The sequence below is a fragment of the Drosophila mauritiana genome, chromosome 3R, assembly GCF_004382145.1.
Source record: "Drosophila mauritiana strain mau12 chromosome 3R, ASM438214v1, whole genome shotgun sequence".
NCBI lineage: Eukaryota > Metazoa > Arthropoda > Insecta > Diptera > Drosophilidae > Drosophila > Drosophila mauritiana.
This window is the reverse complement of record NC_046670.1, coordinates 13,791,252-13,818,401: the sequence shown is the minus strand read 5'-3', so window position 1 is coordinate 13,818,401 and position 27,150 is coordinate 13,791,252. Positions and strand designations below refer to the sequence as shown.

General features: G+C 42.5%; 2 protein-coding genes across 5 annotated transcripts in view; one reads left to right on the top strand and one right to left on the bottom strand.

The window, feature by feature from the left end:
* Positions 1-27,150, top strand: part of LOC117142521 (protein timeless homolog) — a 67,274-nt gene that overhangs the window by 32,851 nt on the left and 7,273 nt on the right. The window lies entirely within an intron of this gene.
* Positions 327-26,267, bottom strand: LOC117142522. 4 transcript variants are annotated; one of them, XM_033306565.1, is made up of 4 exons: positions 26,107-26,267; positions 24,985-25,367; positions 9,707-11,431; positions 327-6,934 (listed from the first exon to the last, which is right to left on the bottom strand). In XM_033306565.1, exons 3-4 carry the CDS (start codon positions 10,673-10,675, stop codon positions 4,466-4,468), a joined length of 3,438 nt encoding a protein of 1,145 aa, XP_033162456.1. In that variant the 5' UTR covers positions 10,676-11,431; positions 24,985-25,367; positions 26,107-26,267; the 3' UTR covers positions 327-4,465. The 4 variants fall into 4 exon arrangements, with proteins under 4 accessions (XP_033162456.1, XP_033162458.1, XP_033162457.1 ...); XM_033306567.1 differs by having other exon boundaries at positions 26,115-26,267; XM_033306566.1 differs by having other exon boundaries at positions 26,153-26,267.

Sequence of the window (27,150 nt, the reverse complement as noted above, 5' to 3'; positions counted from 1 at the left end):
TTTAACGTTTATTTTTATTGTCCTTGCTTGCCTGGTTTGATCTTTCTCCTCCAATATGTGGGTTAACATCCTTAATCTGCCGATGTAGCTGCATAACCTTCAACTTTAAGTAGGTAAAATATCAGTGAAGATACAATAATATTGACCGGGCTTCTTGCAACTTCAATTTTTCGAATCCTTTCGAAGTTTTTCTTTCACTTAATTGATATTCTCTTTGGGTGCCCAACAATAACGCACTTTTCCATTTTGCCATATAGGAATTATATGTTAACTTAATACCCCAATGAAATGAAAACACAGTCATACCGTTGTGATTTTACTCTTTCAAATTAAATTTCTCAATTTATTTTCACATTTTTCTCGGTTTCTTGTTTGCATTAAAATTGTTTTGGTTTTCAAGAAGATTTCATAAAATGTTTGCCATGTTATCTTTACAATTTTAATTGCTATCCATATTTGCTATATCAATAATACATTTCACTTAGTGCTATTGTTATTTTTAATCTTCATACATGTCCTTAGTTTTTGTTATCAACTCTTGTTGCTCCGATTTTGGCAACATTAAATCTAACATTAATTTTATATTTATATGTATGTATAATTGGAACTGCCCTCCAGCAAATATTTTCCTTATCGAATACTCTTTGTTGATTTGCTGGTTTGTTCCAATATTTTTTTTCAATATTTCCATATTTGGTTTTAGTTGTCTATTTACAAATACACACGGAAATTATGCTGCAACTATTGTTTACCTTTACTTATTGGATGTTTTGCATTTTGCATCTGTTTCTGAGAGCTCTCGATTTTCTGTTGTTTAATTAAAATGCTGCGCGTCATTTTGGCTTAACTAAATATTTGATGTGTTTTTGTAAATAGAAGTATTTGTTTAATAATTATTTGCTCGGCTTTGCGCTAGATGTATTTCACTTTTTTCGCATTTCTTTGTTTCTATATGTATATCTATATGTAACCGTACATATAAAGGTTTTAATGGCTAACGCTACAAACTGTACGTCAAATATTTGGCAATTAGTTTTTGTTTTTATTGTGGGTTTTTATCGCATTTTACTTTGATTTTCGACAAATTAAATGCAAATATTAACGTTACTCGAATTGTATTTTCCTGGCTGTCGCTTTGTTCCGTTTTACTTTTAATCCACTTTGTTGTGATAAGTTTTAAATACATATTCTATGGAAATTGTACATGCAATATTCGGAATTGAAATGTTTGTTAGTTCAAGTAAACTCCACTACAAGTAAATGTTAATAACTATAATTTACAGTTTGACGTTTCAATGTACAGCGCAATTAAGTTTAATTATTGTTTGCTATCCATACGGCCGAGATGTTTATTTCGAGTTCTGTTTGCCTTTGCCCCACAACTTTTCGAGTCTGCCCAATTATGAACGTTATTTACGATCCCGAGCAACCGCCAACCGCCAACTGCTAACTGCCAACGGCCAATGGCCAAACAAAAGGCAACTTATTTTCACATAATTTTCTAAATCGCCCCCATTTACGGCCCCGAAATGTCGTCCAAAAGCCATTTAGCAGGCAAATAATTACGTCCTGGTCCGGACCAACTTTATTAACTGCGCAGGAGACAAAAACCCGGGGGTCTCTGGCTGCCTGCAACCCTGGAACCCATCACACATACCGAGATTGTGTGGAATGCGAGCTCCGAAAGTGTCAAATATCGAATTAACTCATTTCACTTGCTTGCCCCTCGACTGGAAACTTCCTAAATCTTGGCCAGCTGGCCAGTGTCATAAGCACAAAGTCCAAAATGGGAAACCTTCATTAAATTTGACAATGCTCGAGGACTAAATCCAACCGGACTCTCTGGGTCATTCTGCCGTAGGGTTTCTTTTGTAGGCGAATTTTGTGCTGCGCTGGCAAGCCGACAAATAAAAAGGTTCTTCGCCCTGCGAAACTCTCAAAAAATGCCCCTCATTCCTCCGTTGCCGTTCGACACTTGCCCACTTGGAAGTTCCTTAATTAAGATTTTGTGCGTCCTGGCATCGGACGCCACTCCACTCCACTCGACTGGACTGGACAGGACCGAAAAGGACTCCCCGCCATCTAATCCCACCCAATCGGGCGCAGGGGGTTGTTGGTCAGCATTACTTTAATTGTTGTTCGGAGCGCTTTGTCGGGCATTTCGCTTTTGTGGCCGAAAATAAATCCTTCTGAATTGCTTAAGCGGACTCTGCTTGAACGCCTTCCTGAAATCCTGCTCCCTTCCCAAAGAAGTTGTATCTATCTGCACTTGGGGAAAATTGGGCATAGAAGTAAATGGAATGCTTCAATTCTCACATAAATAGGAATATATGCCATGTAAGTTATCTAAAAGCAAACTTCTTAGGCATTTGAATATTTTAAAATGATATTTAATGACTTTGATAGTGTAAAATTTCGGTTTCTAGTATTTTTTCTCATATAAGTTTCACTTCAGTCGAACAAATCTAGTTCATTTTAACAATATTGCTGAGTAAGATTTGATGTTAAAGTCTGCTAGAATGCCATTTTTGCCCAGTATTCGTGTGGTCATAGGTTTTGATTATTTCTCCGAGTGCTTTCTAACTGGAATCTAACTGTGTATTTCACTTTCTCCGACTGTTTCCTGTTGCTGCCGCTTGTGTGCACGCGCCTCCTTCTTGTATTCCAATTACAAAGCCGCAAAAAGTTGAAAAAGCTGTGCAATGACTGTGGTTTGCCCTTCGGAGTAGATGGTACCATCTTCAGCTCAGTTCGGCGTAGTTGGGTTAGTTTGGTGGTTGGGGTTGCAAGATTGTTGCACAACTTTTTATCGTGTCTTAATGTAATTGTTGTGTTCTATGTCTGTGGGACGTTTCCTTGGTCGTTCCCCTAACCATTTTTCCACCCCCGAAGAGCCAGCCGCGTGTCTTGTAATTTGATTTGCAGCCACATTATTTTGATGTCCGCTAGATACATGTACGTATAGCCCCCAAATAGTTTTACAACATTTCACTTTTGGCGTGGCAGATTAGATGTCTGGCCATTTGGCTGGATTTACACCATATGTTGTGTTGGTCAATTTGTAAAATGAGGTTAAGTGCGGGTAGATTCGCAAGGAAGAGGGTGTTTTGTGATGGATGCCGTTTTGCCCAGCATCTTCAAATGGGGTGAAGAATGCTTGATGCCAGTGCAGATAGCAAACACTTCTAGTATCCAAAAGGTAGTTGGGGGTTGCGAAAGGGACAGAAGCGAAACTTTAATTAGATTGCAATTTAAACTCTAGTATCTGAAGCAGCTGTGAAAGTAGGTTAAGATCTGGCAAAGCATCGAACATCGAAGCGCAGCATGGCTCAAAGGATAATAAGAGCAGGAAGGACTCGGCTTGAATGTTGAAAATTCGAAAGTGGTGCACCACATCAAATTAAGTTTTCTACCTGGAACCGACTTAAAATCTGTAACACAATGTTTAGCAAGGTACTTCATTCACTTTGTACGGCCTTGTCTTATTTACCTCTCTGTTTAGTTGGCAAGTCACACCTAATTTTCCAATTTGGTTGATATTATATTCCAACTACCATATTATATTTACTACCAACCAATATTCCTCTATTAATTCGCCTGGCTCAGCTTGCGCGGCCTCAACTTCTGATTACTGAATTGGGTCTGTCATAAACTAAATTGTTATTTAATACTTGATCGATATTTCATTTTTATATGCATGACTATCGGAACACTTAATCTTGGCAGGCGGACAGGCACTTATATAAAGTTAACTGGGCCGCACACGGTGCTCCTGGCCAGTAAACTGACCCAAATACGACCACAAGATGGACATCGTCTTCTTCGGTTGGCTCGTAAAAACTTTGCTGGCGTTGGCTCTTTGGCCATTTGACTTGGCCGCTTGTCTACGCCCCTCGCCTCTTTCGGCCGCCTTAGTTGCTCGGGACTACGCGGCGTATACGTAACAGGAATTTATGACAAATTGTTGCTGCTAACCGAGTCGCTAAGAGGTCTGCAATGTGTGGGCACTGAGGCATCATAAATCAAGCCAGGAGCCAACTGAAAATAATATATAAAGCTGCTGGCATTTATGCTTTCCCTCTGCAGTCGTAGTCCCATTTTGGTTTTCTTTCGAGTTTTATTTTGAACCATTATCTTTTTTCGAGTATCGACCTATAAAAAATCGACAGGAAACGTTGCGTTGCCAAGCACTTTAAAGTTTTACCTAACGACTTCTGAAAGTTTTAAACTGGTGTAATTAATGCCTTTCTTCAAAATTTGAGTTTTGAATCACGAGCACCTTGCAATAGAAACTTAATCTCGGAAAAAATATTTTTAAGAACTTCAATAGTTTCCCTTTTCTGCTCCGACTCTCTGACTCGTCTGGTTAAGTTGGCAGCTGGCGATTGTCGTTCTAACTCCATTCATTCCTACATTTTTTACTCTACTGAAAGGGTGCGTATTGTCGCTGACCAAAGACGGTTTGTCACCAGATGTTCAGCCTCCGCGAACTGGGCGTCATCAGTCTGCTGCTCACCGACTTGATGGCCGCCGCCGAAGAGGGTACCGCCTCTGTCGTACCGCCCAGATCGGTGGCTGCCACTCGATCCGTCCGGCATCCGAGGGCATTACTCCTGCTGCCCAAGAGTTCCATGGGCAAACTTGGCAGGTTGGCTGCTGCTGGACTACTGGGGGCCATTTCTATATAGTAGCTGTCATCTCTGCTGGGCGAGTGCAGGCTACTGCGACTGCTTCCCGATGAGGATGACGAGGTGGTTGAGCTCTTGTCCGCCAGCGAGGAGCTATAGAATTGCTGGCAGCGTTGCTGTTGCAGTTCCCGCGCTTGCAGATTGTGCAGCGGGGAGCTGTAGGGCGCTTCTCTACGCGTGCTGTGGTGCCACTTTTGCAGGCGAGCCGGATCTCCGCCATTGGAGTTCACAGATCCCTGATAGTGCAGGAAGCTGTGCGCATCATCGGTTTCGTTTAGATGCCTTTGATGATGCGGTCGCAATTGACCAGAGCGGTTGCTCCTTTGCCAAGGCAATTCACAGCGATAGACGTGGGCCAAACCGGCGAGCAGGACGATGAACAAAACGCAGGCCACCAGTAGCATGACTCCGGGATGATTTCCTGTAAGATTATGATGGTTTTCCTCCCGCTGGTCCATTAGGTGTTCCGGTTTCGATTCGCTCTTTAGCTCCACATAGGCTTTTAGCTGCGCAAAGGTGCTCAGCTCCTCGGGAGCTGCCTCTTTGGGTGTGTTCACACTGCTATGTTGGTGTTGCGGTGTCTTCGAGGTGGCTGCCATATCTTCCACAGTTTTCGCCGCGTGTTTGGTACTGTAGGTCATCTTCTTGATGCTCAGCGATGGTTTCTTTTTGTGGCTTTTCGCCGGCGACTTTGTGTCGCCGTTTATTGCATCCGCTTGTCGCTTATCAGTCGCTGACTGGTGCTTTTCCTGCTCCGCTGACTGATGTTGTTGGCTCGGGTCCAGGACTTCCGAATCCGCATCCGCCACGGTGGCCGTACCAGGCAGCAGCAACTGTTCGGCATCCACCAAAAGGACATCGCCCTTGTGCATCAGCAGCGGTGTGCCAATTAGATGTCGATCCTTAACGTGCAGCTGCAGTGTTGCATGTTTGTGTGGCGTTGTTGCAACTTGACCGGATGTGTCCCTTGTTGGGTATTTTAATAAAGTCTCGTGTGCCTTATCGGCTGGCATTTTGTCAAATTTTTTTCCGGCCAAAATGGTTTGTGGCACTTCAATTGCTGGTGGTGTTGCTATTTCTGCTGCTGATGTTGCTACTGTTTTTGTGGCACCGCTAATGTTCGTTGGCTTGTCGGAATTTATTTCCGTTGTTGCTGTAGCAGCATCTCGTGTTGCCAAAATGGGAAGTGCTGTTGTTGCCTTTGTCTGGGCCAAACTTGGCAGGTTCTTTGCTGGCGTTTCTGTTGTTTTGGCCGGCATGCCAGGCATTTGTTGCCGACGCTGCAGTTGCGCTAACGAAGTTGTTTCTGTTGGCCGCAACGTTTTTGTGGTTAACTGGGCAGGGATGTTGCCAGCTGATTGCATTGCTGCTGCTGCTGCGAGAGTTGGTGTTGCTGTGGTCTCGCTTGATGTTGCTGTTGCAATCGCTTCTCTTTCTGCTGTTGTTGCCGCCGCAGTCGACTGTGCTGCTGGTGCTGCTGCTGATGTTGCGTGTATGTCCGTTTTTTCTGATGTTGCTGCTGCGGCCGCTGCTACTTCCACTGATGTTGCTGTTGGTTGTGCTTCTTGTGACTTTTTAACTTTTGACATACTTCTGGGTGTTGTTGTTAATGTTGTTGCTGCCCTTGTCAGGCTGCAAGAAGGCGGCTTTGTGTCATTTTCCGGTTTTCTTATACCACACTCTCGGCTGCTGAAGTTTTCGTAGAAATTGTGGAACTGCAGATACTCCGTTTTTAGATCCACGCGCCCACTCACACTTGCCCCATTCGATTGACCCACATCCACTGACCTGCAAGGACTGGCCCATTCGGCAATGCCCAACAAATCGCTGCACTTAATGGGGTTGTCCTCCAGTAGAAGATCCCTTAACTGTGGCAGTGTGTGCACTATCGATTGGCTAACGCTCTCCACCCCTGAAGATTGCAGATTCAGGGTGAGCAATTTGGGCAGTGATAGCGGGGGCAGAAAGATCAATCGATTGTTGGATAAGTCCAGAGTCTGTAGATTGACCAATCCCACAAAAGCCTGTGGCGGAAGCTCCATTATCTGATTGTGCTGCAGAAATAAGTGTTCCAGCGATGGTGGCAGACTGCTGGGCACTCGCATCAGAAGATTGTGGTCGAGGAAAAGTGATTCGAGGAGCTCCAATCGTCCCAGGGCATCGTCCTCCACTTGGGCAATGCGGGAGTGCGAGAGATCAAGGTACTGCAGCAGCGGATAGCTGTCCATGTCACCGCAATTAATTGCCTAAAAATTAATAGAAAGTTTCTATTAGTTTAATTCATTTAGTAAATTGCATGAGAAATTATAAAAAACATTTTGATTTTAAGAAATCCATAAGGAAGTGGTTGTTTCTTTAAAATTGACTATAAAGGGCGGCGAAAACTTTTATGATTTAATCCCTGTCTAGCCACTGACTTCGCCGAGCACTCAAGAAGTTATTGTTCTGGGCGAAAGTCTGGGAAATTTGATTAGTGGCTGACAAAGAGGGAAAGTGCGAGATGCATGCCCCCATGCGACATTGTTTAAAAATTAACTTAAATCTGCCATTATAATTACTTCAAAGGACTCGCCGGCGAACTTGCCCCTTTTTGCGATCCATGCCACGCCTGCGATGCCCGGAGCGATGCTCGTCTGGCACCAAAGTAAACATAGACGCGACTCGTTAAATGAAACGAATGCCAGGCAACCAGGAAGCCAGACAGCCTGCCGTCGTCTCTGTCCTGAGGCACCAAAGAAATGAAAGTATTATACTGCCAAAGTGGTGATGAGGAGGATGTGGAGGAGCAGGCAGGCAATTGGGGGCCCACGATGGGCAACCAGCGGCCCCTAAACGCCATAATTTGCCATGAAAAGGCTGCGTGTTGACTGCCGATAAAGGCAGTGGCAAAAGGCAGTCGGCCAGGCCCGGCGAACAAATTAAAATGGCTTGGCAACAAAGGCACCCGGGAGCAGTGATGAGCCACTCATTCCAGGAGCAGCCGGAATGGCAGAAGCGACTGCACAGATAGTTGGCTAGTCCACTTGAAAAAAAATCATCATCAAAGTATAATGTAGTATAAAACATCAGTAGATTTCACCAGATGAAGAGGGAACTATTGTTGAAATACGATTTGAATTTGAAAGAAACTCAAACTTCAGTTGCTCAAAATAGGCCCAATAAAAATGGATATTCAAATAGAGGTTACTTTGAAGTGTACTTCTAATTCCAGCTCCTGTCTCAGCTGCACGTTGGCTGTTGGCTTAAACGTGATTATGCTTATGCCAATTATCCTTATTTTATTAATGCCCGTGGCCGGGCTGACGCTTCTGCTCCTGCTACTGCTCCTGGTCCTTGTCCTGGTCCTGATCCCGCTCCTGCTGCCGCTGGAGCTGGGAGCCTTTGTCTCTGGCCCTAAACAGCTTACGAAGCGGTATTTTTGCACCTTTTATGGCTTCCGCCATAATCGACAGAGCGACAAAGGCGACGGCAGCCTCAATTTATGCGCCGCATTTGTTTGTCTACACTTGAAGCCGTTTAAGGATAATACCTGGGCGAAGGAAAAGAAGCCTGCGGACCTGCTGAGCTCTGTGCTCGTAATGCAATCGAGATTGTCTATTTTTGTGCCCCTTATAAATCTGTTTGCCGCTTTCTGTGGGTGTAAGTGCTGGCAATTTGAGGAGGAACGCTAATCTGCAGCTCGTGTTGCTGCTTATGTCAATCACAGGCGGCTCGCAGGACTTGGCCAGGACTTTCCCAGTGGTCTATATTTTTTTCTGCACCCTCTTCGAATTGCTTTTCTTTCCTTATTAAGACTTGAGCGCGCCCATTCTATTATTTTCCCTTTGTTTTCCACTCGCATTTGTTGAAAAGTGAGAAGTGCACTTTGCTATTCCATTGTGTGGCCACATTGTGTCTTAATTACGTTCTTAACTGGACTTGAGTGGCGTGTCCTCTTAGCCGGACTAACAGCTTAACAATGCCTGCAACTGCCACTCAGGGAAAATGCTTTGCTACCCTCATTCCTATCGCAACTAACGTTTTAAATTGAATATATTCTTATATAATCCTTTTTAATTAGTATCTGGGGCTTGCGTGAAATATTTATCCTCCGCAATAAATAAACAGTTTAATAATAATAATTTTTAAATTCGTCACAATTGCTTTTTACATGTTTAATGCAGTGTGTGTTCTTTTAGTAAGTATTCATAATATTAGTTTTCATATAGCTTATTAAACTTAACACAGATTTATCTTTTTTTTTCATGCATACTTATTATTAAAATGCATTTATAACTAGTTGTCTACTCATACTTTATAGATCAATTCTCAAGCCAAAGTTGTTCAGCTAAATCGCATTTCGAAAGAATCAATAATTTAAATTTACCAATTTTATGTAATAGCTCCCAATGCTAAAATTAACACCACATAAAATTTTCCAGCCTCCCTCATTTGCTTCCTCTTTCCGCATCGAAAGCGGAAGTAAAAGAAAGGCCGCACAAAATGGCGGGGGCAATAATTTAAAAATAACAAAGTGTAAATCATACGCGTGGTGAGATTGCCTCGCGTTTGCCTCGCCGGGTGGGTGTAAATTGGGTGGGAAATTGAAGGGGGCCCCAGGAAAACGCACTCAAGCACGCAGCGCGGAGCACAGGCCACATAACAGATGCTAATTAATGGCGGCTGTGGCAAAGGGAGCCACCATAATGGAGCCTGCAGGATGCAGGAGCCGAGCACTGTATCTGAATCTGAACCTGAAGCCAAGGACAACGATGGCAAGTGTCTGTTGGGAATGTGCCGCTAATTGCCGGCAAATGCGTCGAATTGCGGTTCATTGGCTTGCTCGACTCGGGGAGTCGAGTTGGAAATTTATCGATCAAAGCTTAGGGCTACCCCTTAGATTTTTACCACACGGAGACTATTTCTATTTCTGTAGATAACCTTTACCTATAAATCTTAAATAAATAGTGAATTAACTAAATTAGTACCTTAAATGATCATTCAAATTATACTATTATAGTCATATTACATTAACTTACCTTGAGCCAGTTGTCGGACAACTTGAGAGTCCTCACAGATTGGGCCAGAGCTGCAGGCACCTGGCACAATCCAGTGCCACTGGCATCCAACTCTTTGAGGCTCCAGGAGGCGACGAACTCCTGCATCGCCACTCCCACATCTGGATTGTAAGCGATGGAAAGGCTGACCAAATCAGGAATTCCCTGCAGAGCACGAATTGCGGATCCACTTAAGCGGTTATGGGATAAATCCAAATATTGCAGATTCGGTAGTGCCAAAAATGTTTCGTAGTCAATATCCGAGATGTTGTTGTGGCTGAGAACTAACGTTTGTAGTTCCAACAAATTGTAGAATGATTCCCGGGAAATGTTTAACAATTCATTGTGAGCCAGGTTCAGATTTTTCAATTGAGGCAATCGCTGGGCAAAAAAGCTGGCAGAAACTTGGCTGAATTTGTTGCAGGAAAGATCGAGCGTCAAAAAGGGTAGTGACATATTGGTGTCTGCCAAACTCAAGGGTATAACCTCCAGGGAGTTGTTACCCAAGTCCAGCTGCCTCAGTTGATTGAAGTTGTCCAAGCTGAGGCTCTCTAGTTGATTGCTGCTCAGATCCATGGCGGTGATCACTTGAAAGTCCCCCTTCCACTGACCACCAGTGCTATTGAATGTCCTTAAGTCGCGGTGGGTGAGATTAAGCTTGTTGGCCGGCGCATTCAGCTCGAGCTCCCTTTTGTGGCGTTTCTGTTGGTATCGCAATTCCCCCCGAAAGCTGGCAGGTTCGTTTTCGTCCCTCAGCATACGATGGATACTCTGGTAGCTAAGCCGCCCCACGTCCTGCCGGGACAACTGCAGCTCCTCCCGTTCAGCGGCCAGGCGTGATGAGGTGGGGATGTCGACCAGAAGGCCCGCCACCACCAGCCTTGTTAGCCACGTCCAGACCAGGAGGAGGGCCAGGCCTAGATCACAGTGTTGGTTCACGATTTTCACCATTTTGCGACCCACTTTCAACCTTTCTTTTTTGAATTGGTGGTATAAATGGGGAGGTCCTCGTTTCGTTTCGGTTATTTTTTTTTTATTTTTTTGGCTCTTTTATTTCACTTGGAATTTATGCTCGGTACGTGCGAACGTTTAACGTTCAATTTTGAATATGGCTGCTAGCTCATTCATTTCCTCGTTCATCCGTTCGTTCATCTGGTTTTCCGGGGGCGTCACGTGCGCGCCTTTTTGGCCAAACATGTGACAAGTGTCGGCGGCAGTCAGAGGCGGATGTTGCCCGAGGGCAATGGCTGCGTTTCCGGTCCGGCGGCCATTGCTCAAGCAGCGTGCTCAAATGCCATTGCACACGGCTGCTGATGCTGGATGTTGGGTGCTGGATGCGGGATGGCGAGGGTGATGCTGAATTTTTAATTAAATCAACTTGATCATTCTATTCCGGGTCGACGTCGTCTGTTATTGTTTCCCCCTTTTCAATTCAACGTTCTGCAATTGTTTTACAATTTTAATTGCGCTGCTTTGTGTTTTGCTCTGCGTGTTTTATTTTTTGCGTTTTCATTTATTTTTTTTTCACGATGCTAATTGCTGTTGAACAAAACGCAACTCAACTCGAGCAAATGTCAATTAAAAAGCGAGCATTCCAGCTACTCCTGATGGCCCGCTTTTGGTATACTTTTGTTGTCCTTAGCCAACTGTTGTCACATTACAATGCCAAGTGCTCCCTCGGCGTTGTTGTCATCGCGTGCTTAAAATCTGAAATAAAACGTGAAAAAATTGCTTGTAATTACGCTCTTGTTCGCTGTGTGTTGTGCTGTGTGAATGCAAAAAAGGTGGCAAAGGTAGAAGTTGCTTTTAAATATCTTTCTCCCTGTTCTTCTCCGGTTCCCTGCTTTTCATCGCATTTTAATTTCTACTTTGGCTTTACGACATCAGAGCGCTTTGGCAGTTGCCTTTAGTGTTATTTTTATGTTGATTGCAGCTAATGAAATTATAATTTTAACACGCCACGGTTTTCAGGATACAAGCTGAAGGGGATATTCCCCGATCCTGTCAGCCGCTTGCCACTAAGCCCCGGTAATAAACCCCAAGCTAACGGTCTCTTTGTGTGCGCGCGTGTGTGTGTGGGCTCTTGCCATAAATCATTTAACTGGGTCATTTCATTTCCGGCGTAGACAAGCGACAGGAAGGCCACTGAGCAACCCGACTGTCAACTGACAACCCACAGCATCTGGCCCAAAAACGACGCAAATTTGATTTACTCATTGCCGGCCTAATGACGCTCGAATGTATGCTGCGCATCCTGGCCTCTACTGTCTTCCCTCCCAAGTGGATTTCGGTTTGGTTTCCTGCCATCTTTTTTTTGTGCCTCGGACAACCCAATCGTGGCAAATTAATTTGTCAATGTCTACTTAAAGTCGAGTATGGCATTTTGATAACCCGGTGGGGAGTTTTAATAACTTGTTTCGGAAGATTGCAGCGCATTGATGGATGGTTTTGTTGGAAGATTGAAATGTTTTTAATTATATGTATTGCATAATAATAATAGTCTATAAAATCGTTTTTAAACCCTACCAAAAAATGATCCCAAGTTTGTTGTGATAAATTACAAAATATTTCAGGCTACATTTTGGGTCATCAATCGAATGATTTTCCGGTATTTAAAGCCTAACTGGCATACCAATTTAAGAAAAATGCGTTTCTCGTAATATATAAGCTTTATTTGTAGATGGTTTCCTTGCCATTAGACTCAAAAATGTCGGGCCACATACAGAGCGTTTTACATATATAGCAATACAAATAAAGGGAAAAAGGCTCTGGCTGGTTTACGTTAAATTTATTGACAAATATCATCAAGGAGCTGGCGTTTCATTTCATCTGCTGCCGTTTGCTTACATAACAGTAAAATTTGGGCCATAAGTTTGGCGACATTCAGCCACCCAATGCCCATTCCACCACCCCTAATACGTAACACCCCAGACTACCCAATTCAGTCAGATATTCAGAGAGGCAGATGTACGCAAGTCAATTGACATGAAAGTCGATTTCAAAAACCAACAACAAATGGGGGAAATATCAACAGCAGCAACAACGTGAGCTGTCTGTTTGCCTGGAGAAGATTGACGCAGCCCACCAGTGGTGGTGGTGTCCCTTATTTGGTGGACTGGGTTCCAAGGGTGCCTGTCAGTTTATTTTATGCCAGCTTGAAAATAATTTGCAAATTGCTGTGCCATATTTTTCTTGTACTCCTCGGCTGTATTTTATTATCAGACATTAGCGAGGGTTGTTTGTTCAAATTTGTCGTCGACTTTATTGCATATTTATATGAGCGAGCATGCTTTTTGTTTCCTTTATGCAAGTGCACATTTTTGTTAGTTAATCAAATGCTGCGCACAAAGCGAATAACTTGCAATGCTGCAATCTTAGAGTGCATTGTACGAGAATACAAATTCCAGAAAAGCAAAAAGAAGAAACAGAAGTTTACAAAAGGAGAAGTCAGAAGTCTAGTCATCGAGTAAACCAACTTATAACCCGAATCCTTTGTTCTCTTTAAGGTGAACTCTTTTAAAGTGTCCACAACTTTTAACATTTTTAATTTTGTTATAAACCACCTGGAGGTACCATAACCCTAAACAAATTTAATAGTTTTCACAGTTGGTCATAATATTATTAGTATGAAGCTTGAAAGCTGACTTGCAGACTTTATATACCCTCTGCAAGGATATAAAAAGCAAGCTGCTTAAATAAAATTCAAGGCGCACTCACTGCAAAAGCTGAAATTGGATTTCGCAACCCCGCTTTTTCCCAGAGCACACAGCATACGTCTGTGATTTATTTTAAACGTATTTAGATGCCCCGAACCCGAATGCGGATCCCCGAACCCAACATGGCTTTATCAACGGATGCAAATGCAGTTGACGGAGCAAGGACTTGGCCACATGGCTGTCCTTCCAATCCTGCACCATTGCATTTTTTCATTGAGTGCTTCAGTCGGCTGGTGTGCTCTTTTTTATATATATGTATGTGTGTACTTCTTTGCTTTGGAACAGCTTTTTGCTTCAGTGGTGCGCTCAATGGTGCAACAAAACACACACAAAATTGTATCTCCATGCCCGTCGCGGCTGGTTGCATTTTTCCAGACACGCTGGCGTATACGTAATGCGCTGCATTTACTTCTCTATCGCGCTCAGTGCTTTATTTGTATGGAAATGTTACTGCTGGTTCGTTCGGTGTCTTTGTGCCTCTTTGGATCCTTTGGATCCTCTTTGCTCAGCACGAACGGCATGTTTATTGTTTAAGTGCGCTTCCTGTGCTCCTTTCAATGCATTTTGCCCTTACCCTCTATTTCTACTCATCCTATCCCAATGCGCCCCTTTGTTTGCTGTAGTTTTAATAAACTTCCGCTTTACCCTTGGCTTCATAGAGTTCGCCTTCTGTGAGCGACATGCGCTCTATGCTGGTGAGGTGCTACACTGGAAAAAATTGTGTTGAATAGAGATTTATACACCCATGTTATGTTCATATTTCTGGACTTACATTAAACTTTTCTTTAAGCGAAGTGTATATATTACACATTTGAAACCTTAAAATTATAATAAAATTATACATAATTGTCATTGAATATATGCAATCTTTTTTTATTTAAATCTGATTTTTTTTAAAGTGTACAACCCGGAAAATTCCGCGAGTCAGCTATCCTGCAAGAACCCTGCAGCCCAGCATCTGTGTCAATGTCAGGCACGTGCGGGCACGTGGATATGCATGTGGGACTTAAACTGCTTTCTAGGTCTGGCATCTTTAAGCAAAATGTCCAACACTTGGCGAACAATTTGCCACGACACTTGGTCGATTCTCAGCCATCGATTCGCCTTTATTTGCTGCGCATAAAAGTTTTCAAATTAAAGTTTATTTCTGGCTTTCGACTGTCAGACGGAACGAGCCAGCAATTTGGCAGCAGCATCAGTTCGACGGCCCCGGCTGACTGAAAATATTGGCAGACAAAGTGGGTGGCAGGAAAGCCATATCGATAACGGGAAGCCGAAAAGAAAACTGCGGAGGTGTAGGCCACGTCAGGATTTTAGGCCCACTTGGAGGTGCCTGAAATAGGCTACGAAATAGATTTTCTGCCATGCTTCGCAGGAAAGTTTAAGAATGTTTTTCATGGGCGTTAATTTAATTGAATAGGGAATTGCGGTATAACTTTTACCAGACTTACTCTCTGAATCGAAAATGCTAGAGTGATATATGTAAATAGTTTTGAAAGTCCATATAGTAAACGTATCTAATTTGACTGTTAAATTCTTATTTTGCGTAAGTTCAAATCATTTCAAAGGTTGCCTTTCATGGCTTTCAAGTGTGACCTCGTAGCAAGCTTTTGGCCTTTATGAAAATTTATATTAGAGGCCTAGAATATCAACGGGATTTGTCATTCCCATCAACGGGAGATTTCTGGAGAGCACATGTCATTGACTTCCGCTAGCATTGTGCCGCCATGTTGTGCTCCTTATTAATGCCCTGCGGTAAAAAGGGACCGCCCAGCCGGCGAAAACCGAAGAAAAACCCCAGGAAAAGCCCCACCATTCGCCCGGCCCAGGCAACCAAAAACACATACCATAAGTAAAATCTGTAATAAACTTGTTGTTGTTCGCCTTCTTGCCGGTGGTTGAGTGTGTGGGCCTTTTATTGTTTTATTTGTGTGCGTCTTTTGAGGCAAGTTTTTGCTTTTATTTTTCTTTTTATTTATTTATTCTTTTTTTTTTCTGTTTTGTAGTTTTCCTTCTGCTTTTATTTGTTAAATTGTGTTGTGAAAAATCGCTGAAGGCTCAGGGCCGCCACAACAGAGCCGGTCCTCTTGTGTATATTTATTTGGTCGCTTTTTGTTCCGTTTTCGTTCGTTTTTTGTATATATTTTTTGGGTTTTCGGCTGTTTGTGTGCTTGACTTCGTCTTGGGCTTTATTTTGGTAGCCCAATTTTGGTTTTGCTCGCAGCGGCTCATCTTCCCTGGGACCTTGAATACCAGGCGGAATATTATTTGCGATAAAAAATGAAGAAACGCTGATGGTTGAAGTCGGCATGGCACTCAGTTTTATTATCTTTTTCATATTTTTAACCCCTTTGTCGTGGCTTAGTTTGGTTCTGGCAAAGCTCTTTGCGAGATTGAAAAACTTTTTCAATAACTGTGCATAATTTGTTGACCCTCACCCTCCTTTTGCCCATCTCAATTGTTCGATTACTCAAAGTATTGCCATCGCCCTGGCTGATTTTGACCAGCTCTTGAACTAAAATATTACTCATGGTTAATACAGTAATATGGTAGGATCTCGTGGTAGTTATATGAAAACCAATTCCACTTTGGGTCAACAGCCCCGCAAATTGTGTGGCTGACAGACGCTGAAGTGGGCCTTATTCCGAGCCACAGGCACTCATATTTCCTTGTCCGGCACATAAAGTGACACAATGATTTTCTAATAATTTGCCAAATTGCCTTTGGTTGACCATTAAATCTGAGATACGTGTCTGTGTGATAGCCAGATTATGTTCACAGAAATACTCACATACACACACGCCTCCAAAATGTCTGAGCAGCCATCTAGACGAAATTCTTCTGGCCAGGACATAACTCGAGACTTTTGGCAGCAGATCCTTTGCCTCGAGTGTGGTGTCATCGAATTTCTTCTCCTCTCCCTTTTGGGCTCTTAAAGTCGGGGCCCTTAAAGCTCTTTGCTTAGCGGGTCATAGAAAAGCGTGAAAATAAATCTGTGACTAGTGCAAAATCAATAACTTGGCTTCGGTATGCGCTTTTCCTTCCGCCCTTTCAAGTGGTTTCGTCTTACGAAAGAAAATCAAAAGGAAAAACTGCACCAAAACTGTACTCAGATTGGGTGTCGTCGACTTGGCCCAGAGCCATTGTTCTCCAATCTGGAGAAGGTTTCTAGGAGGGAAGCGGATGATATTCTTCAAACGTCTATTCCATAAATTGCTGCTGGCTTATAAGAAAATTTGAGAGGCATTGCATCAGCTCACTTAAGCTACAGATAACTGGAAAGTTTTTCACAGAGCCGGAAAATATGTTTATAAATAAATTCTATAAAGTTTTGATTCAGACGATTTGGGAGTAATTAGAGCATACAACGAAGTCTTTGCAGCTGCCAAATAAGTACGTCAAGCTTGAAAGCTTACAAAGAAATTCTCTAATAATTTATTATTTTATTTACGCATAAGCTTGGGTACGGAGCTGATTTAACTTGAGCTGATTTAAATGCTTTAAAATTTCTTTGGATATTATCCAACAGCGAAATGCGTGCTGCTCATTGTTTTTCCTAGAACTAGGTAAATATTTGTGTGCATAACTTTTGCTTTTGCTATTTTTGCCCAAAATAGAGCAAAATCCGAGCAGTTAAAGTAGATTCCTGTTTGTCAACGTATCTCGACATCACCGAATTCCCATCTGCGAATTTCGCCTCTTATTTTGATTGTGGTTGTCAACGGCGCTTGTTTGCTCATCCTCCTGTCGGCTGTGTCGTCAACTTTTGGCATTTGTGTCTTTTAATTTTCATAGCTGGCGGGCACCGGGTTTCTGCTCCCCTGACAGATTGGCTGGCAGAAAACACTCAGTTTTCCCTCTTTTTTCCCCCAACTAACAAGTTGTGTCGCTGGGAAATTTTTCAGACAGCAAGTGGAACTAAAACCGAAGTTACTTTGACAATTAGCGCATGTGTCTGCGCATAAATCTGCGGAACTGGGACCATTTATCAGGCAAGGCACTTGTCAGTAATACGCGCCATTTACATTAACGCACATTACGCTCAATTTTTCGAGTATCAAATTATGGCAAAGCTCTGTGGGGGCTGTTGTTTGCTCTGAGGTTTTCCAAACAACAAAAGGCAGACGGCAAACTTTAAATTTTTACGACATCATTTCATGGGCCACAAGGCAGGACGACGAAGGCGAAGCAGGCCCAGCCCACGAACCCTTAACGATTGTTGTTCTCTCTCTGCTCAGCTCCAATGATAATTTGCCAGCACCACCCCGCAGGATTTTCCGGGGTGCTGGCAAAAGGAAAAATATTACACGCATAACTGTCGTATATTTTTTTCTTTTTGGGCTCTGTGCGACTCTTCGCCCCGTTTTGTCTTTGCGTTGGAAAACAAAAATTAGGCCATTAAGGCATTTACCAAATGCTCCGTGTCCCCGTACCGAACTGAACTGGCTGGCTGTCGTTTCCCTGGTATTTCCTCTAAACAGGGCTCGGTCTTCCGGGGGCGTCTTTTTGTGAAATTGAAATTAATGTGGCGGAAATCACAAGTTGAGCACGAAACGCGGCCTGCAAGGGTTCACTCTCGTCCCATTTAGACAGAAGGGCACTTGAGCCGCTTGATATATGCTGGTAATTCCCGTTGTGCGCCGATGATTAGGACGGCAATTAATGAATTAGCATGCGAAATATGTCTAATGTGTTTCAAATGAGACCCTGCAGTCAGAACCAAATTCTTTAATTGTGTTCAGTCTTTCTTAAAGCATGAAGTTTTTAAAATGTTATGTATATTTATTATAGTAATTTTCGCAGATTTGTCAAAAAATGTTTATTCCAGATTTAAATATTTCCCAAATTTGATAGACAAATTTGACATTTTATGTTGTCAAATCCTTAAACTGACATCCGAATTTCCGCACTAACCAAATATTTCTGTTCATTTGGCAAAAACCGAATCGAATCGAGAGCCATCAGCATCCATAGCTTCTGAATTGTTTTGTTGCCGTTTTAAACTGCCCCCGGCCATCCTGAATTATTAAGCAATTTTTCATATTTTAATGGCAAAACATTTTGCTGGCATTTCTCCGACAGAAGCGAAAAAGATGGAAGGAAAAGTGTGCGGGGAGAAAAGTTTTTAATTTGTTATGCTGGTTGCGTTTCCCAACGCCCACTTTCAGTGTGCTGCATTTCGCATATTTTATTTCGAACATTTATTGTGCGCCTTTCTTTCGAGCCCGGCATTCATTATAAGCCATAACAATTTGACCGTGAGGCATAAAAGTGTCGAAAGTGCAGGCGAGTGAGGGGCAGCCAAGTGGGCGTGCCACGAAACTTTTGTTGTCCAACAAAGGCAGGCGAAACAGTTTAAAGAAAAGGCGCACGAGTTATGCGTGGTTCGCTCGGAAAAAATGTAAAGGAAATTATGCCCCGAAAGTGCCCGGAAAGTTTCGCAGCATGTCTTAACTTTATTTGATATAATCAGGCGTTTAATTTGATTTAAATGATGGGAGTCAGCCAAAAAGGACCTGGCTGCCACTTACGGTGTGGCAAAGTGCAATCCGCAGCCCATACGAAATGCCTTTTGGAATTTCCTTTGACCTGCATAAATAAACGCATGCCGTCGGCCTTCGAGGAGCTGCTAACAAAACTTATAAATCCCAGATATCCTGACCTTAATGCCACGTTGAATACGAAATGATGATGCCGGGCAGGTCGGTGGTGAGCCTGAGCGTGAGCAACTGTGGGAAGCACTAAAAGCCAAAGCCAGAGTGTGAAAATAAAAACAAACAGCACCGAACTGCCAGATAGCAGCCACCGCAAAAGGAAAAGCAAGAGCAAAACCATGGGAAAAAAGGCCAGGAAAATCGATGCGAAAGTGTTTGCTGTCTAAAAAAGTTTTCTACACTCGCACAAACAGCAGAAATAGGTGCCTGGTGACTTGTAGGTGGCGCCCCCGGGTGTCCTGAGCTGTGATGATGCCAGGTTAACTGTGCGTATACGTAACGCAGTTGAGTGGCTGCTAAATATTTTCAAGGATAACTTTACACGACCCACTCATACATGTGCATACAAAAGCAGGATACGTATGCGACCCAAAACTTTGTCGCCCAAGTGCTCATTGTTTTTGTTTTGCACAACCTCGCCAGGATTAACATACGTTCAAGGTGCTCTCCGCAAAAGGGTACCAAAACATCGGTGCACCAAAACAAATACCAATTACTATATATTATTAAAAACAACTCAAAAAACTCTAGACCCCACTATCCAATTCCTTAACTAGCTTGTCCTTTGATGATCTGCTTATTTTCGTTGTGATTTTCTAGCGCAACTTTTTTAATGATATAAATTAAATATTATTCTTCGAAATACCATGACTATATGAATAGTCATGTTAGAGTTAAAATTTGAGAGCGAAAAACTATAAATAATAGTTTGTATTTTTCGTTTGTATTTTATATAAAATGAGTTGCTAACGTTTTTGCATTGATTTTGAATATTTTCACGGTGTACGAATAAAATATATTCTAAAAGGAAAGTTTCTCAACGAGGTTGAAAGTCAATACAGGATATCCGAAAGCTCGATTTCCACACACTTTTTATGGATAGCTGGGACCTTGAAACCCGATACGCTCGAAGCGCCCAACTACTTTGCATATTTTCACTATTTCTCTTTCTAGTTTGTCGCTCAGGAACGTGACTTTGCGTTTAAAGGATGCCCAAAGGCATAGGAAGATAAGTTACCGGCAAAAAATACTTATAAAGAACGAAAAAGCACGAATGCTGGGTAATTATTCTTTGGCAAATCCCAGCTGCAATGCGGCCATTGATGCAACATAAAGGTACACAAATCCTGCATCCTCGGTAAATTTCAAACTCGACTGCCAACGGCTGTTCGTAATTTTTATGACTTTTCCGATGAATACAAAATGCTTAATTAAATGCCGTCGTCGCACACAAATTGCGATGCTCCATAGGAAAATCCCCCATTTTCCGACCCATCCCAGCTGCTCTGCATGTGATGACACGCATAATTTATTCAATTTTCATGCCTCTGTGTCTGCGTGCATGTGCCTTGAGTTAAGGTTTTACGCGTCTCTAATGCTTAAATTACACATTCAAACTCACACAGACACTCGCATTCGCACACGCACACAGTTGACGCAGTCATGTGCGACATTTGGTTCGCAGGACTTTTTGCCAACGTTTTGTTTCCCACTTGGGCAAATAATGATCCCCGGGCCGGGTTTTTTCCTCTCCATTCTTGTTGCGTATTTACTGCAAAGATTATTTGCAATGCCGTCGTTCTCGTTCCCATTCCCATTGTGCGATTCTGATGAAGGGGAATAATGGTGATTCAGAGTGGTCTTAAGGGGGTTACTATGGAGCGTCTAGATGCCTTCGTATCCTGCCGCTTCGTGTACAACAAATCACTTTGCCGGCGCAACACTTTAATGTCGGGGATTAGGCATTAAGGTGAGATTTCCAAGTGTTTCATGCACAGGAGCATATGGAAGTATATATCATGAAAGCGTAGGAAATGTTGGTTAAAACCATAAGCCTGCAGTATGGAAATGTGCTCTAGACTTTAGCTAACTTTTCAATATTAATTAGCAGTTTAGATTAGAATACATAAGCAAACGCATGTTGTGGACCATATTTCTTTACGTTTTTCTTCGTTTAAGCCAAATAAAACAACTCCTTTCGACTGTAAACTACGCACCTGGCTTTAGTAACTAGATTCTCCAAGATAAATATGCTCTGTATATTTGAGTGCTGCCTTTGCATTGTTAAAGTCATCCAGCAGAAGGTAAATTTATATGTACATCTGCATTAGAGTGTGCTTGCCAAAGTGCAAGGCAATGTGCGGAATGTGGAAGTTGGTTTTTGGTAATATCAACCTCATATGCCAACTGCTTACCCATATTTGCACTAAATACATATGCACACACATGCCGCAGCGTTATTGAAAAACTATGTTGACACAGTTCTGGGAACATGTCAAGTGGCAAAGCTGAAAGCTTTTACTGCACAACTTGAACAAAAACCCAAATTTGTTGCATATCAAAAGTGATTGCGAAATGTGTAGTTCTTCGCTCAAACATATTGAGGTGAAATGGCTGGGGACCCTGAGACTCACGAGCATTTGACTAATTATAAATACTTGTAAATGCAGACAAGTTTTCGCATTGCAATCAGTGAAGTGCTAATGTAGCTAGCTAGCTTTTTAATTGGAAATTGTTTCAGGTTAGGGTAATTATTTTATGTGCATGTAGCTGGAAGTATTTATATTCGTGATAGAGGGATTAGAGCCCCAAAAGACCAATTTCGTTGTCAAATATTTCTATAGAATTTTACCACTGGCAGCAATCAATTTTAACACGCTCATTGTTTCTTTTATACAATCCAACGGATGCAAAGCTTGTATAGAACATTTTTTTGATGCTTCATTTGCTTTCGATTGCTCTAAATTGGGGCATATTTGTGCAAACTCAGCGTGAAATATTTGCAGTGGATAGACAGCTATCCATTTGCCATTTCCAGCAGGCGTTTATTTTAAGAAAAAAACGAACCGATCAAAATCAGTGTGTAATATTTTACGCTTTTTCGCATTCGCAAAAATGTTAAACAATTTGGGGGATGGCTTCTTGCTATTTTTTATTTTGGTTTTGAGGGGGGTAGGCGGGAGCTGAGGCGTGTGTCGCCCATCAACTGCAAATTGCGCACGCAAATTGTCCGCCGGCTTCCCATTCCGAAAGTTTCCTTGTCTATTTCGCGCCTGTAAATCGTAAATCAGCGCAGATTATTGTTGCTAACCCCAACCCGGCGAAGCTTCACAACCATTTACATTTGTATCTTTTGCCTCCGCTGTCTGCGTTTTTCAATTTGAATCAGCTTAAAGCAGCCTGGGAGCGCCGTCTTGCAGCTTTATCAAAGGCCGTTCTTCTTCATAAATATGCAAATTGTCTGGTGCCTTGCTCGCTTCTCTGGATTTTCCTTCCGCTGCGGCTGCTCCTGCTCCCGTTTTCCAGCCCTAAATCGGATTTACTTCACTGGCTTTAAGTTTCACCCGCCTGTCTTTTGCTATCTTTGTGCGGGCTCCTTTGTAGTCACGAAAATATTTGATTATTCGCCGCCGCCGCCGCTGCCTACGCACATGGATGGATGTGCGAACCCACTTTACCCATTCCTTTGGGCCTTTCCCCCTCGGTTGCAGCTAACGACTTTGATTGCCACGAGACGGGGCACGTGATTGCGAGTGCCCGAGTTTGCCGCAAACAATGCCGCCGTCTGTTGGCTAACCGGAAACCAGGTCCATCTGGAAAGGCTTGCGGTTGCGTGCCATATGCATCACTCATACGCACAGTGGTCTGGACTGATACCGAAGTGCATCAATTTATATTTAAAGCTTTTACTTTTGTATGGTTAGAAATATCTGGTTAACAAAAATACGAGGTGCCCCAGGATTTATTATTATTCCGCACATAGCTAATTTGTGGAAATGGTTATACTTACATTACAAATTTCAATTTCAATTACCCTTATGAACCTGTCCTAATCGAATGATTTTCAATTTGTTGCCACTAACCCATATTCAGATATAATACTAATAGCTCCAGGCATTATTCATGCTCTGCCATTAATAATATTCATATAGAGGAGGAAAATTAATTTCAATTGAAACACGTTTACCTGCAGCCAGCGGCAAAAAGTCGAGTTATTTCAGCGACTAATTAAATAAATAAATAATTGTGCTGCCAATGGAAACAATTCCCATAATTCCGTCAAGGCTTGACTTGATTGAAAGTCAAACCAAATTGAGTTGTGAGCGTGTTTTGATGTGATATCAGGTTACGATGCCATGGTGCTACCATCTTAACCGCACAAGAGCCACTCGCGCCACACCCTGAGGCACTTAATTGGGGCGGCACCCCTCGCCCTTTTTGAACAGCATCCCCCATACGGAGTGCTACCTGTACTCAAGCCAACCCAAGTTTGGGGTGCGTGTGCTATCTGAGCTGAACTGGCGGCACTTTTGCTGCCATCTAATTAGACATTGTGGCTGCATTAATTGCCAGGAACTTGGACTTTATGGCTTTTCGGGGTAGAAGATTCTTTGGTGCGGATACCGAAAGTTTTTATTGCCGCGTCAGATAAAAGTCGAATTAGCGTTTGCCTAATTTGCGCTTGACAATTTGCCAGAGCATAAATATACTCTATATGTTGGCGATTTATAAACTGATGGTATGCAGTGGTGTCTCTATATATACATACGTACATAATTTAACCGCCATTGTGCTCTATGTTCTTGGCGCGCTTGTGCGCAATATACTCGTAAATAAATAAATTGCCCACAGGAATTTCATAATACTTTTGCGAGCAGCTTTGCATGCATAATTCACGAGTATGAATTTCATGTGCCAAACAAGGCAAAAATCAATCAAATTAAATTGAAAATGAAAATCATAAAGCTCCCACGCGAACCCTAAACTCAACTCAAATGATTTAAGAGGTAGGTAGATTGTGGCAGAAACTTGAGCATGATTTCTAGCCACATTTTCATAGTTTCCATCCTCGATTCAGAGCTCACAATTTCACAATTTAATTATCGATGCTGCAACGGCAGAGCAGGTTGAGTATAAAGTTGTGAATGCCTGCCGGCAACTGGGAGTTTCTGTTTTTGTTTCCATTGCCAGTCGCAAGTTGGTTCGGCATTGTCCTGGCCGAAACCCCTGACCTCTGCCCTCCCAGGAGCCTTGGACTTTTGCCCACAATTTGCATTCTCCTCCGTGAATTGAGGCCTCAATTTATCGAATTTTGCAATTGACTGGGCATACAGGCCACAATAATTCAACTGCTAGCTTTGCATTTAGTTCTGAGTAATATTTGATAGTGTTGTGGTTGCAAAATTGTTTTATTTGCCAAATCCAAATTCGTAGGGCTTGACACAAGCAGTAACCATTTAACCATTAAATGTCAGCTGTTAAATAAATTATCGGACTCGTAATTAATTCCAATTGCATTAACAGCATTCGAAAGAGAGTAAAATTTGGCTAATTTTTTAATTTATAGATTGCAATTGGTTGGCCATGAATCGGTTTTGCATGTGATAATTCTATTTGCCGGCCAAAGCAATCAAAATTAACTTTTTCATTTGTTGTTGATTAACATTCCTAATGTACTCCCCGTGTTGTCATTACAATTGCCCATATTAATTTCAATTTGTTTTTCAGAGAGGTATAGTTACCCTGAAAACTTTTTCAATTTACGCCACTGCCTGTTAATTATGAGTTTTTAACTACAAATCAGTTGGGCGAACGAAAAAAAATTGTCTTGCAATTAAGGCAGCGAATTAAAAACTGAGCAACGGTTGCCAGATGAGCAGCAGCAGCAGAATGTGAATGAATTAGCTCGATTTGCATGAAAATTTCATAAATATGTAAGCCGGACTCTGGGTGGTTGGGTGTCAAATTGAGGAGCGTGCTCAAAAAGCGGGAGGAAAGCAAACAAAATTGCACAGCCCCCAAAGGTACGAATAATCAAAGCAAAAATTACCTAATTAACATAATCCGCAGTGGCCAAATGAGGCGGCTCCTGCTCTTCTCCTCTAAGGCTTCTGGTGGTTTTTTTCCTTCTCCTATTCGAGGGGGAGTTGTGGGCGTGGCCAGTCGGTAAGGACGTCGGCTGGTTTGGTCGTTGATTAGCGCTGCCTTTTGCTCTACACTCGCATTCGCGTCCCGCGTTTGTCTGTCTGCGTAAATCCTCTGTGATAAGTTGTCTAGGACTTGATCCTGTTCACGTTTCTCGTTCTGATTAATATGCACAGACGTTTAAATTTCGTTTTTTCCCTGCTTTCGGTTTCTTTTCGGGGGTTTTGTTTATGGTTTATTCACTTCGCCTGCTGTTTGCTTTAAGTCTTTTTCCCGGGCACTGATGCACTACAAATGGATATTTTACCGTGAGCTTTACGAGCTAGCTTTCACCTGCTTTTGCAGGCGAGCGGAAATGAGCAGATTCCTACACACACACACACTCACGCATAGTGCACACTCAAAGACACGCACACACATACATGCAACTGTCGAAAATGAGTGGAGCACGCGAAAATCTTTATCCGGCATGCTGGCAAAGTTCCTAAAAAGTTTTTATATCCAAACAACACACTCTATCCCAGAACCACGCTTTACAATGTTTACTCTGTTTTAACTGGACACCTAATAAAACTCATTCTGAATTCATTTATTCCACAGCTTTAGTGCTAGAAGTCTGTCTAAATAAAATATTATATTCTATGCATTAAGACATAATTCTGCTCATCAGCTGTTTTACGAACGCAAAATCATAAAATCAAAAATGTATGATGCTCGCATTCATACAAATTGTATTCTTTAAAGCATGGATATATAAATATATCTGATATTGAAAAATAAAGGCATACAAATAAAATATTCTCCCTCAGAACACAGTCAGTATCATAAATAATATGTTAGCTATGAGAATGTTCCAATCCCAATTCCCATTTCGACGCCTTGCTGTCTGCTAGCTAGAAAATACAAAAAATATGTTGACATTTCGCCTTTTGCTACCGGAAGTTGGCTAACATCACAAATACCAACGCAACACGCACAATACAAACACACGCAAACCACACAGTTCAAAACAAGCTCGATCTGCTACCTGGTAACTTTTTAATATTTATTTTTGGCTTTGGTTAGAATCGCACAGTTTCTGGAGGCAGTTAGTTAGTTAGTTGTTTGTGGCCTCTTCACACGGCACTTGGCACTTGGTTTTTGTTTGGTTGAATCGACGCTTTCTCGGGTCGCGTGTCCTGGCCTCGATGTATTTAGCACTAGACTGAGCTGCTCACTCGGCCAGGACATGCTTTTAAGCCATCCTCCGGAGTTCGAAATTCGAAATGGTCGCTAGGCGCCTGCGCGGTTTCTCTTTTCTATTCGGTGAGCAACTAGCTGATTTGCTCTTCAAGCTGCTGACTGCGTTTTGTTATTATTTTGTTTATGTCCCTGTCAGCAGAGATGTGTGTGTGTCTGTGTTTGTCATCACCTGTTAGCATTTGCGAGTCCTTGAAATTCGGCTCAGTTTCTTGCACAACCCGAGCCACCAAAACCCACCCACTCGGTTGGCAGACGCTGCTGCTGACATTGTCTTTGCCATTATGTAATAATCACAAAGACACACGCACACGTGTTAAACTTCAAATTAATTGCCACCCAAAAGTCTAGGGATATGTGGGCATGGGCATGGGCATGAATATGAGTACACAAGGTCCTTGGATAGACATGGCAGGACATTTTCTACTGCTGACCACAGCCCAAACACCAGGCACGTTCCCGTTTTGCATGCTGCTGCCAGGATGTGCGGAATATCCAGCACTGAAGGTCATGTAATGATAAGAGGGAGAGGGTGGTCCAAACAGGGGGCGTGGCGAATATGCGTTCAGGTGTTGTCCAGGTGCAAGCGACGCGCAAAAGTCATTAAGTGTGGCCTGCAAAGTGTGATGCATCCCGACAACTGAACAAACATTAGGCTTAATTAACTAGACTGATGTGGTACTCTATACCTAGCTATAGCTAGCATATATTAAAATAAACCAAAGTGAATCTTAGGTCCGAAGTAAAATATAAAACTGTTAATGCTTAATAGCCAAGTTTATATAAACTTAAGGTACTTTGGAAATATAGACGTTTACAATTAGGTGTTTAA

Coding starts and splice junctions, on each gene's coding strand:
- LOC117142522 (XM_033306565.1), bottom strand. CDS start 10,675: ATGGTGAAAATCGTGAACCAACACTGTGATCTAGGCCTGGCCCTCCTC. Junction 6,935..9,706: donor TGTCCGACAACTGGCTCAAG/GTAAGTTAATGT, acceptor ATTAATTTTTAG/GCAATTAATTGCGGTGACAT.